The sequence below is a fragment of the Haliotis cracherodii genome, unplaced genomic scaffold (genome assembly GCF_022045235.1).
Source record: "Haliotis cracherodii isolate W230 unplaced genomic scaffold, xgHalCrac1.p SCAF_11, whole genome shotgun sequence".
Taxonomy (NCBI): domain Eukaryota; kingdom Metazoa; phylum Mollusca; class Gastropoda; order Lepetellida; family Haliotidae; genus Haliotis; species Haliotis cracherodii.
This window is the reverse complement of record NW_027266266.1, coordinates 23,269,673-23,282,927: the sequence shown is the minus strand read 5'-3', so window position 1 is coordinate 23,282,927 and position 13,255 is coordinate 23,269,673. Positions and strand designations below refer to the sequence as shown.

The following is a 13,255-nucleotide window of genomic DNA, read 5'->3' as shown; positions in this document are numbered from 1 at the left end:
CCATCTGTTCTATGAGGCTGCAGTCGTCAGAAACGTCAACGTCATTAACGTACATTTGTACATTTTATGTTGACTTTATACCAAGGTCGTTGAAAGTCCTGGTGGTATGTGCGTTATGCAAATGCCTGTGAATATGATTTGCAAGTCAAATGTCAGTATGTATTATTCATATTATCCATATTTGACTTAATGGCCCACTCAATTCTAAACATGTTTAAACGTGTTTAAGTTCAAAACATGTTTAAATTTTGAACATGTTTAGACTCTAGACATGTTAAATTCTAAACATGTTTACATTGGGATGTTGTGTTTTGGTGATGTTGTGTTCGAGTGTGAGACGATAGCTCATTTCATGTGTTTAGACCATAAATGTGTTAAGACGGAACACACTAAAAGTTCTGGAACATTCCGGAACATCTAAACAGGTCTTGTATGTGTTTACATTCTAAACACATTTTTTACAGTGTGGTGTTATGTATGTGACAACTAGGCTCCGCATTGCATATTGAAAGTCAATAATGGTCCTGTGTCCTTGGATGGATTGTCGAGGTAAATATCAAATCGTTTGTCAAACAAATCAAATATTCCGGTGCAAACTGTGGCATATTCATCTGTCGGGCGAACAGTTCGAAAAATCGGAAAAGTCTTATTGTCAATATCACCTAAGATATTCCTAACGTCCCTTGTGCACGTCGGCACCGGAAGTGACATTGCCCTTTCAAACCTCGCTCTCGACCTTGCAGCTGTTTCGGCCTCGATGCCCATGTGACGATACTCATTCATGTGAAAATACGTCGATTGCTCGGGGTCATCCGATTCGTGTATTTCCTTAATGGACACTTTCGATTCGGACACACTCGGCGCCACTTCAACTGACCACTGAGTGGAGGTGTCCAATATGGAGCCGACGTTGATGTTAAATCCTGACGATAATCCAAATCCTGCATTTGACACAATGTCCTTCACTTCGTCAATACTAGAAGCTCTCAACACTGCTCTCAGTACAAAGTCGGACGGCGCTGTGTTGCCAACGGTTGGTCCAGCCAGACTATTGACCGAGAATACCATCCCGTGGTGGTTATAACCAATCGATACACCCGTAGCAAAGACTTGTGAACTTCTCTTCAACACCGTCGTCTCCAGTTATTGTGGCATCGACGACGTAGCCGAATGTCTTTGCAATGTCCTCACCGTCTTCGTTATGAGCTATGACCTTAACATCCGGGCGGTTGATATAAACGGTGCTGCATCCGAGGTCTTCTCTTGTCAGTTGTGGCGTTTTCTGATTGTAGCCGAAGTAGATCTCCATAAGTAAATCATTAACGAACAACGTCTCAAACGGCAGCCCCGCCCCCTGAGCAGTTCCCCGGACTTCGTCGACGTACTTAGGAAAGTTCTTCTCCGTCATGCTTAACATGGCCTCCACGAAATCTCGTCCTTCGCGAGAGTCGTAAAAGGGCAATAGCGTGTCCTGAAGTAGAAAGGACTTCTGAATGTATGTCTGTATGCGGGACTGGAAGGTGCTGCCCACGCTGTAGCCGACGTCGTAGTAGCTGCCCCTGGTGCACAACACTGGGAACGAGGTCGCCATAATGAATATACCTGGAAAATAGAATTCCTTCTGTGAATTTAATATTGTTAATGCAGTTTGACCAATATTGCAATGGTTGACATAATATGAAACCAAACATCTCGTAAAAAAACATATCTAACAATTAAACCGTAGTACCTACAGTTGGTTCCTACTGAAAAAAAGCGTTTCTTGTTTCCGTATATTTGCGTCAGAATTTCTGCCGTAACCTTAGTAAGTTCTCCAAGCGATGCATTGTCGAAACGGACGCCTAGAAACATGAGCGAGTGAGTGAGTGAGTGAAAGAGTATGGTTTTACGCCGCTTTTAGCAATATTCCAGCAATATCACGGCGGGGGACACCAGAAATTTGCTTCACACATGGTACCCATGTCGGGAATCGAACCCGGGTCTTCGGCGTGACGATCGAATGCTTTAACAGTAGGCTACCCGACCGCCCCCTAGAAACATGAGCGAGAAGATAGGTTTAGTTCTAGTGAGCATTAGCAACACCTCAGGACACCTAGAAACCGGCATTCGTCAGCATGAACGAGTGAGTGAGAGAGTTTAGCGCCGCTTTGAACAGTATTTCAGTTACATCAGGGCGTGTCAGATTGATGTGGGAGAAAAAAAGAGATGTAAAGGTTAGGCCTTTACCACTTGGTGAAATTCACGAATTGACAAACCCAGGAATAGTCACAGATAATTTGGAATTCCAACCCACGATCATAGGTTTCTGGCACACCCAAAGGACGAGCAACGAATTGCGGCGCATGTGACGATTGGGCCACAGGTTCCTCCTGAGTGAGAAGATGGCTCATCCGTATGCCTAAACCTAAGAATAGCTATCCGAAGCAGTTAGGTTATATGGTATTTTGATATGTTCAAGGTATTCATCTTTGGGATTAAATTCGAAATGTATTTCCTTTTAACGTTATTCTTAACAAACATTTCCCTATGGCATTGCACGTTCGTATCGTTGGAGTATTGAAGTCAAAATCAGGTCATTATTGCATGAATAACACGTGTTGAGTATATGGTAGGAAATCTTTATTTATAATTATATAATGTATCTTTTATATTTCCACGGGAAACATTGATGGTTATGATTGAAAGAATTGTATCTAAGTTAGATACCCTACTCTTAGACTAACATTTACTCCAAGAAATAAAGGTATCTTATTTAAACATTCATATCTACAAAATAAAACACATTTAATCCAAATGGAGCCAAGACCAATGCTTAATTTCAGGCCTAGAGCTTAAGTAATCTAGATTAAATTCTGCCAAATTATATGTTACTTGATTTTGTATTCATTTTTCAATATATTCTTATGGGTCTGGGGGACAGGAATACGCTACTCTGTTAGCCTTAACATACTATGTGGGCATAGTTTTGAGTGAAAATAAGTCTTGTTCTGAGTATTGTTTTGTATTGCAAAGGTAACACAGAGCGTGCATGTCTGAATGAGAGCGTGCGAGAATGCGTGCTTGTTTTCAATATGGTGTTTTGGATTATATGAAAAAGAGGATCGGACAGCGTTCGGAAGTAGTAACAGATCATCGCTTTGTGCAGGCCTATGGGGTCCGATAAATTGTTGTGGCCTAAATTACAGCGTTCCAACATACCTGCGTTAACATGGTGTTACTGATTACTTGATATATATAGCTGGCTACTTAGTGTCTAGCCACTGCTATGAATCTATGTTATCTGGCAATGCTCTACCTATAGTATGAGGACTTTAACCTTAACAGCATAGGTCACGCATCAGCTGACTGAAGCTAAGGTTGTGCTAGTGAGTAGGTGAGGTGAACTGGGGTTTAACGTCCCTTCCAACATTATTGCACTTATATAGCGACGTGCATGCACGTGTGTGTGTGTGTGTGTGTGTGTGTGTGTGTGTGCTTGTACTAGTCCGGACTGATGCCGATTCATAGTGCTAGCCCCCACTCAGACACAGTATACTGACTCCGAGCCGACCGGTCCATGTTTAAGCCCCTTAACGCCGAGCGCCAGACAGGGTAACGTCAAGTGCCTTCTATTAACGTCTTTTGGTATGACGCGACCGGGGATCGAACCCCGGACCTTCCGCTCTCCGGGCGGACGTTCTAGCACTGGTCCACGGAGGCGGTCTGCTAGTGAGTAAGGAATAATAACTTCTTCAGTGTTTCTAGTACGTTGTCTATCACGAAAGGGCGCAGGTCGTAGCACGGGTATGCCGGTGACAGACCAACGAATATAACCAGGGCGAATATAAGATTCGAACCGCCGAGCATCGTTCCGGCACTACTAAGGGACGCAACTCTTCACATCGAATTACGAGACGGATGGTACGCACGTACATCTTTGAGCTGAGGAGTATGTTTCATTATATGATACATTATTGTTTTCAGAGCAAAGTCAAAATATTTCCGTTTTGAAAATATCCTTGAAAGTTAGGATAAGGCAAGTTATCCTTTTTGCGAATACCCAGTATCATCACTGATTTTCAGTGATCCATTAATATATTTTTCACTGCATTCTACACACATTGGAATTAGTTTCGTCGGATAGCCGAGACTGGTTATTTTCTGGCGTTGACGCTTTATAGTTGTTATTATTATGTGAGTATTATTTGTTTCGGCAATGTCAACTTGTAGTACGTATATAAGGTGGGCCGTAAAAGGTGACTATGCTTGTCGTAAAAGGCGACTAACGGGATCGGGTGGTGAGGCTCGCTGACTTGGTTGATGCATGTCATCGTAACCGAACTGCGCGGAATCAGGCTGATGATGTCAATCACTGGATTGTCTGGTCTAGGCTCGATTATTTACAGACCGCCGTCATAGAGCTGGAATATTGCTAAGTGCGGCGTTAAACGATATGAAACTGAAACTATACTAAACCATATTACACCAGCTTAAATATAGTTAACTCAGTAGTCAGACAGCTGCCGATACACACAGAACGAATGCGTTATCGAGGTCTGTAATTAATGTAATGAGCATCGATCCACGTAATTGGGGTACGATGACATGTATCAACCAAGTCAGCGAGCCTGACCACCCGATCCCGTTAGTCGCCTCTAACGACAAGCATAGTCACCTTTTACGGCTCTTACAATGTGAAATTGCAGTTATTGTGAATGACTCAAGCATGACATGCAACAACTGCAGTTGGTTTGTGACAGTGTAAGTTATAAGCTCTCTCCGACAAAATCAATCTAATGATACTTAATGATACTTAATGAAAGTAATATTCAGATATCAGTAATTTGTTTAACGCCACACTCCAAGCGATATGACGGCGGTCTGTAAATAATCGAGTCTGGACCACACAATCCAGTGAATGGTATAATTAACATCGATCTAGGCAAATGGGATACAATGACATGCATCAACTGGTCCAAGATTATTGCACTTATATAGCGACGTGCATGTACGTGTGGGTGTTTGTGTGGCTGCTTGTACTTGTCCGATATATAGTGCTAGCTCACTGAGATACCATGCCGCAGTGTTACATGAATACCTCACTCAGACACAGTATACTGACTCCGAGCCGACCAGTCCTTGTTTAAGCCCCTTGCGCCAGACAGGGTAACAACAAGTACCATCTTTTAACGTATTTTGGTATGACGCGGCCGGGTATCGAACCCCGGACCTCCGCCCTCCGGGCGGACGCTCTACCATTAGACCACGGAGGCGGTCTGCATCAACTGAGTAAGCGAGCCTGATCACCCGATCCTGTTAGTCGCCTCTCACGACAAGCACAGCCGTCTCTTGAGCTGCTCAAGATCGATTCTAACCCGGTACATTTATCAGCAGGGTAAGCTCGCTATTCAGTGTTGTATCTGTCCGGTGTGAAGTGTTTGTGTCAGTTACTCTTGAGATCTTATCTCAACATGGGTATCGTGACCTCTAGTACTCAAAAGTTCTCAGCTCATGTCTACCGCTTGTCTAAAACTGGGTCACGACATCATCCCTAAAGTGTTTTGACATTCATTTACTGCTTGTAAATAGAATATTCTGCACAACATGTATAACCTGCGTATGAAAATATAGTTTGAAACTTATTAAATCTATACAAGGGGTTAACATACATGTATATACCTAGGAATTATTAACAATCTGTTAGTTGTGAATATAGAAACAGCGACACCTACCTATGCATGTGTTTACGAGGTGTTTTCAAGCAGGCCTTTTACAGTGTTTTAGCCGCTGACGAACTGTGGTCGAACGCCCACAACGAATTGAAACCATTGTAGAAGGGAGGTAACTCTGATCAGGTTGCGTGACAGGCGTGATGTGAAGAAATTAGGGGTTCGAATCCAACAACTAGTGACATCTTTTGTTTCGTGACTAGCAAACGCTTTTACCACTTTGCTATCCCACAGCCCCATGAATGTTGAAAATTTGCTAAAAGTGGAGTAAAATCACAATAACCCACTCATTACTTAATAACCGCCGTCATGCAGCTGGAATATTGCTGAGTGTGGCGGTAAACAACAAACAAACAAACAAACATTACTTATTACAGTGAAAACTCGTTAGCCCGGACCACGTTCGTTCTGGTGCATGGCGGTGGTGGTAGTCTAGTGGTTAAAGCGTTCGCTCGTCACGCCAAAGACCCGGGTTCGATTACCCACATGGGTACAATGTGTGTCCCCTCCAAGATATTGCTGGCATATTGCTAAAGACTGCGTAAAATCATACTCAATCGTAATGCCCGTCGACAGGGAGAATAATATTAAGACCGTCTTGAAATATAACGAAACAACATCTCTCTTACACGTAATTAGACTTTTGTAATTGGTTAGGTTTTCTTCAAACATATTTACTTTTACCGAAAATTAAATCCCACATCTGCCAGCATTGTCGAGTCAAGGCTCACAATATAAAACTCCCAATTTCAAATATCTTTCGGTCAAGATGATATTACATTCACGTACAAACGTCCAACGCATTACGTACATAATGTGTTTGTCATCGGAATGATTTGTTTTTAATGATGTTTATTGTCTTTTTCAATATTATTAACTGTGATAATAAATGTTCATTTCCGTCTGGAATTCCTTCTGAACGTGTGACCGCGAGCAGGATTTGCCATTGTTCGCTCGTCCATTGTTTGCGTGTTGGGGCCTAAACCTCCGCACACCTAAAGGTTTTGTGTTTGCCAGCAGGAAATTGCCAGGTTTTGTTTGTACCAGCAACAAATTCAAAGGTTTTGTGTGTACGTGCCCAACCTGCGCCCACCTAAAGGTTTTGTGTGTACCAGCAGGAAAATGCTAGGTTTTGTGTGTACCAGCAGGAACTTGCGCTCACCTAAAGGTTTTGTGTGTACCAGCAGGAAGGTGCTTCATTTTGTGTATACCCGCAGGAACCTGCGCTCACCTAAAGGTTTTGTGTGTACCAGCAGGAAAGTGCTAGGTTTTGTGTGTACCAGCAGGAACCTGCGCTCACCTAAAGGTTTTGTGTGTACCAGCAGGAAAGTGCTGGGTTTTGTGTGTACTATCCAGAACCAGCGCTAGGTTTTGTGTGTACTATCCGGAACCAGCGCTAGGTTTTGTGTGTACTATCCAGAACCAGCGCTAGGTTTTGTGTGTACTATCCAGAACCAGCGCTAGGTTTTGTGTGTACTATCCAGAACCAGCGCTAGGTTTTGTGTGTACTAGCCGGAACCAGAGCTAGGTTTTGTGTGTACTAGCCGGAACCAGCGCTAGGTTTTGTGTGTACTAGCCGAGACCAGCGGTAGGTTTTGTGTGTACTGGCCGGAACCAGCGCTAGGTTTTGTGTGTACCAGCAGGAAAGTGCTAGGTTTTGTGTGTACGACCCAGAACCAGCGCTAGGTTTTGTGTGTACGACCCAGAACCAGCGCTAGGTTTTGTGTGTACTAGCCGGAACCAGCGCTAGGTTTTGTGTGTACTAGCCGGAACCAGAGCTAGGTTTTGTGTGTACTAGCCGGAACCAGCGCTAGGTTTTGTGTGTACCAGCCGGAACCAGCGCTAGGTTTTGTGTGTACTAGCCGGAACCAGCGCTAGGTTTTGTGTGTACTAGCCGGAACCTGTGCTAGGTTTTGTGTGTACCAGCCGGAACCAGCGCTAGGTTTTGTGTGTACTAGCCGGAACCAGCGCTAGGTTTTGTATGTACTAGCCGTAACCTTTGCTAGGTTTTGTGTGTACTAGCCAGAACCTGCGGTGTGTTTTGTGCGAACGAGCCGGAACCTGTGCTAGGTTTTGTGTGTACGAGCCGGAACCTGCGCTCACCTAATTTGTTAATTGTTTTTGGGTATTCAGTACCTCCGCTCAACTGTTGATTGTTGTGTATTATTTGACCGATGTAAACTTGAGTTATGGCCTATAAGACTTAATGTTATCTAAAAGAATTCTAAACATTTTCACTACTGTCAACAAAAAATGTTGTATATCCTACAAGTATTTATGTGTCTGACTTTCATCACGTGTAATTATGTAAATATGCCCTTGTAGCACCGTGGGTGGTTTGAGGAAGACTGACACGAACACTTCCTAATGTACCATCTTCCTACCTAGGTAGTACCTCTACCTACAAAACCTGACCGACGTGGTCAGCCACTGAGACCGCCCCAGATCACCCACAAAAAAGCGGCGAATTTTTGTATGAGAGCTGCTACACCATACAATAATCTTGTGGGGAGACGAGTGAGTGAATGAGTTTTGTTTTTGTCGCCTTCAACGTTATTTCAACATTCATATAGGATTGATTAATAAGAAATCCATCGCACCGTGCGGTTAATAATCATGATTGTGTTCAAGCAGAGCCATGCTGTAGTGCCACGTATTTTACTTCTTTTGTTTCTTTGTGCTTTAATGAGATTAAAAGAAATTGTTAAACGTCTCAATTAACAGATTGATCATTTCTTCTGTAAAATATGGAATGGTAGAAGGGACATTGTCTTCAGCAACCCATGCTTGCGGTAAAAAGCGACTAACAGGATTGGGTGGTCAGGCTCGCTGACTTGGTTGATGCATATCGTATCCCAATTGCGTAGATCGATGTTCATGATGTCAATCACATTATTGTTTGGTTCAGACAGGATTACTCACAGCCGGCCGTCATATAGCTGAAATATTGCCAATTGTCGTGTTAAACAACAAACACACCCACCTAAAACCAAGCAGAAATCCTCATCATTCCCAAATCACAGCGCAGTATTGAGACAACGCTACATTTTCAGTCATTGTCGTGATGTTACGCTTTGGAAAATTTGTAAATTGTTTCTGGTTTTGTAACAACACGACAATGTGACAATGTTACAATTCTATGCTTCTATAGCATAGAAGATGATCATGAATATAAGAAATAGGTTTTGGTGGATAAGAACAGATTTTATTTTATTTATTGTTATTTGTCGATGAATCAATGAACCAAGACGTTCCTAAAATAAATCTGTGGTAATTGAAAACAGTGTGTCCGAAAGTATAGGACTTATCTGTTCCTTCAGAAGAACCAGGATGGAATGCATGACTCCTGATAGTTTAACGCTGAGGCTTGCATTCCATATTGAACGTTAACAATGGTTCTATGTCCATAGATGGGTTATCGAAGTAGAAATCGAGTCTTTTATTCAGAAGATCAAATACCCCCGTGCACGCTGTGGTTGCGCCATCTGTCGGGCGAACAGTTCGATAAATGGGATGTATATGGTTTTCGACATCACCTAGAATATTCCTAGCGTCCCTTGCGCACGTTGGCACCGGAAGTGACATTGCTCTGTCGAGCCTCGCTCTCGACCTTGCAGCTGTTTCGACCTTGATGTCCATGTGACGATACTCATTCATGTGAAAATACGTCGATTCCTCGGGGTCATCCGATTCGTGTAATTCCTTAATGGACACTTTGGATTCGGACACTCTGGGCACGACTTCAACTGACCACTGAGTGGAGGTGTCCACTATGGAGCCGACGTTGATGTTACAACCGGTCGATATTCCATCACCTGTATTAGTGATGATGTCTCTCACTTCGTCAATGGTAGAAGCTCTCAATATCGCTCTCGTCAAAAAATTGGTTGGTGTTGTCACTCCAACCGTTGGTGCCACAACAGTATTGATCGAAAATGCCATCCCATGGTTGTTGCAACCAATCGATACACCCGGAAGTGCCCCCGGGTAGCAAAGGCTTGTGAACTTCTCTTCAACGCCGTCGTCTCCGGTTATTGTGGCATCGACGACGTAGCCGAGATGCTTCACCAGCACTTCACAGTCTTCGTTATGAGCTATGACCTTAACATCCGGGCGGTTGATATAAACGGTGCTGCATCCGAGGTCCTCGCGTGTAAGACGTGGTATGTTTTTCGAGTAGCCGAAGTAGATCTCCATCAGCATGTTGTTGACGAACAACGTCTCAAACGACAGTCCCGCCCCCTCTGCGGTTCCTCGGACTTCGTCGACGTACTTGGGGAAGTTCTTCTCCGTCAGGGTCATAATGGTCTCCACCAAATCACGTCCTTCGCGAGTGTCGTAAAAGGGCAGCAACGTGTCATTGAAGAGAGCGGATGATTCTATGTATGTCTGTATGCGGGACTTGAAGGTGCTGCCCACGCTGTAACCGACGTCGTAGTAGCTCCCCCTGGTGTGCAACACAGGGAACGAGGTCGCCATATTGAATACTCCTGGAATACAGAACGTGATTGAGACTCCGATTTTTGTGTCTAGAAAACAATTGTAAACATCCACTTCCGAATGGAAGATAATAAAGGTCAATATATCTGCTATATATATACACGCTTTTTGCCTCTTGGCGTCAACATTTAAATGTTGCGTCCTTTACTATGCGCCACAATCATATGGTCGTGAGTTCGAATCCTAGAATTACCCTAATTATTATTCTTGGTTTGCCATCACCATAGCCGAGCTTGTAGGATTCACCAAGGTGGTAAATGTGTATGCCACTGTGAGATTTCCCCCATCCTCAAACTGGCACGCCGTGAAATAATTGAAAGGCTTTGAAAGCAGAGTTAAACCAAACTATAGTCTGGAAGGTCATTTAAGGTACTGACGTTTACTACAATATCTGAAAAACTCTCGGACCTACTCCAGTCAAAGTTGGTATGAGATTATTGAACAGTCATACATAACTGGATATTACATTTAAAGACAATCGCACGGGAATTACGCACGCACGAATACGGTGTTTGCGCTGGGCGTCTCAACGTGCGTGATTCCCGTGCACTCTTTCGAGTTGAGTTGATTGGTTCAACTGTGTCATATGGCCCTGTGACGCAGGGGTAGCATTATGCAGATGGCTGTTTCAATGAATGCTCGTTCCACCCGTGACGAACAGGTCTGGTTGTTAATGAAATATAGTGATAGCTAAATAGACAGATTTTTTATTCATGCATCGATTGTCTTTAAATGTAATATCCAGTTATGTATGACTGTTTAATAATCTCATACCAACTTTGACTGGAGTAGGTCCGATAGTTTTTCAGATATTGTAGTAAACGTCGGTACCTTAAATTACCTTCCAGACTTTAACTCACACATTAAGTTGACGCGCCGGGAAATATCTGATATTTGGTACCCCGACTCACTCACTCACACGGCCTGCATGTGCGCGATCAATATAACACGTATGGGCTCCTATTTATGAAGTTTATTATCTTGAACCATATTTATAATAATTCAACATTCATTTGTCTATTCATCGGACGATGTACTGAGTATGAATAACGTTATACCAGCTGTTGCAGGACATAATACAACAATCGTACACGGTCATATTTGTACAACAAAGCTTATCTATCACGCCAGGGCCCGTTGCACAAAGCGAGATTAGCTGTATCAACATGGATGCAAAATAGTATCAACGATTTTGCTTTTATTACTTTGGGTCTCGTTCGTCTGTTGTTTAACGCCGTACTCAGAAGTATTCCAGCTATAGCACGGCGGTCTGTAAATAATCGAATCTGGACCAGACAATCCATTGATTGACATCATGAGCATAGATCCACACAATTGACATGCATCAACCAAGTCGGCGGGCCTGACCACCCCATGTCGATAGTCGCCTCTTATGACAAACATGGTTTGCTGAAGACCTATTCTAAGCTGGTTCTTCACGAAAATGCTTTGTACCAGGGATCTGGTGGTGTGGTTATATTCATAATATAACATTATATTACAGATTACCAACAATACTCATCTCGTTACAAAACGACTGTGACAGTTTTTGTACGTCTGTGGGGTCTATATATAATTGTGTTCCATAGTTCCATAAACACGGTGACCCGTGAAGATTCCGGGGTAGAATAGGTCTTCACCAACCCATGCTTGCCGTAAAAGCTGACTATGCTTGTCGTAAAAGGTGACTAACGGGATCGGGTGGTCAGGCTCGCTGGCTTGGTTGATGCATGTCATCGTATCCCAATTGCGTGGATCGATTCTCATGATATTAATCACTGGATTGTCTGGTCCAGACTCGATTATTTACAGACCGCCGTCATATAGCTGGAATATTGCTGAGTGCGGCGTAAAACAACAAACCAACCAAGCATAAACTCGGTGGTGATGAGTTCGAATCCCAACTTCTACCTGATTACGTTCTTTGATGTATCAAGCACCGTACTGCTATTCGTTGGTTTCACGAAAGTGGAAAACGTCCGCATCACCTCAGGCTTTTCTCCCAAGTCATGCTTCCACTCCAGGGTATAACTGATAAATTTCAAAGCGGCGTTTAACTAAACTCACTCACTCTATACGCTATCGTTGCGCTAAGATCGTTTTGTGAAGATGGTCCCGCACCCCGATTCCCCAAAGCGACCACCCTCGCCTATACCCCGAAGATAGCATTACGATTTACGAATCGACATAGCTTGGTACGATTGCAGGATATCAGTGTACTTTCTACCCTGCGTCAAGTATATCTGGGTCATCTATGTTTACAAAGGCTTTACGCCATGAGTGATAAATACTTCAATATCTTAGCTGACCAGGATTGGAGGACGTCACTGTGATTTTAGTTAAATTGCATAAAATAACTGAGTACAGTAGTATTTATTTTTATTTCTCGTTTTTTAAAATTTAAAATATCGGTTACTAACATGTTAAATTCTTTCACAGGAACATTGTAGGCGATGGTGTACCATGTAAAAACGTAACACGATGTTTCGCAAATTTTGTTAAAATAACTCTTTTTTAATAATCACGGATAAGGGTTTCATTAGAATATTTTTATCTCAAACCTTTCTCTTTTTATCAAATTTAAAATGTTTCATATTACAATAATATATGTACTGTCTAGTTGGTGATTGTGCACTCCAGTAGAGACCATATAATAGAATTATATGGTTTCTGACTCCAGGGAAAACCCCAACGAACCTGTGAAACGGTGTTCATTTTCCGAAAACAAGTTCAATCTCGAAAATGTCTCTGCAGCCATTTCAGCACGGGTTAACAGTATTAAAACAAGTAAAGTCTTTTTGACCCGAAAATGTTATTAAGTTCAAGATTAAAGATTTAAATATACACTTGATTGAAATTGAATTACATAGACAAGACAAATCCAATAAAGCTGAAGCAGTTTTGTTAAAACTGTCAACCATTATATACGTGTTGGTGTATATTTATTCATGCATCGTATGAATAAGATATACTTTAAGGAATGAAATCTTTGTTAGGTTAAATGCTACATACCTGTGAGGTTAGATATACTTTGGTGATAGGCGTAA

General features: G+C 42.6%; 2 protein-coding genes and 1 pseudogene across 2 annotated transcripts in view; 1 reads left to right on the top strand and 2 right to left on the bottom strand.

Moving 5' to 3' along the window:
• Positions 1-444: 444 nt before the first annotated feature.
• LOC139455596 (beta-alanyl-dopamine/carcinine hydrolase-like) lies at positions 445-5,795 on the bottom strand (annotated as a pseudogene).
• Positions 5,279-13,255, top strand: part of LOC139455595 (beta-1,3-glucan-binding protein-like) — a 27,958-nt gene continuing 19,981 nt past the window's right edge. Inside the window, exon 1 of the mRNA XM_071237148.1 lies at positions 5,279-5,374. The gene's annotated coding sequence lies outside the window, so the exon portion shown is untranslated. The remainder of the gene's footprint in view (positions 5,375-13,255) is intronic.
• On the bottom strand, positions 8,903-10,195 carry LOC139455594 (beta-alanyl-dopamine/carcinine hydrolase-like). Its single transcript, XM_071237147.1, has one exon. The coding sequence runs from the start codon at positions 10,185-10,187 to the stop codon at positions 9,063-9,065; it is 1,125 nt and encodes a 374-aa protein (XP_071093248.1). The 5' UTR covers positions 10,188-10,195; the 3' UTR covers positions 8,903-9,062.

Coding starts and splice junctions, on each gene's coding strand:
- LOC139455594 (XM_071237147.1), bottom strand. CDS start 10,187: ATGGCGACCTCGTTCCCTGTGTTGCACACCAGGGGGAGCTACTACGAC.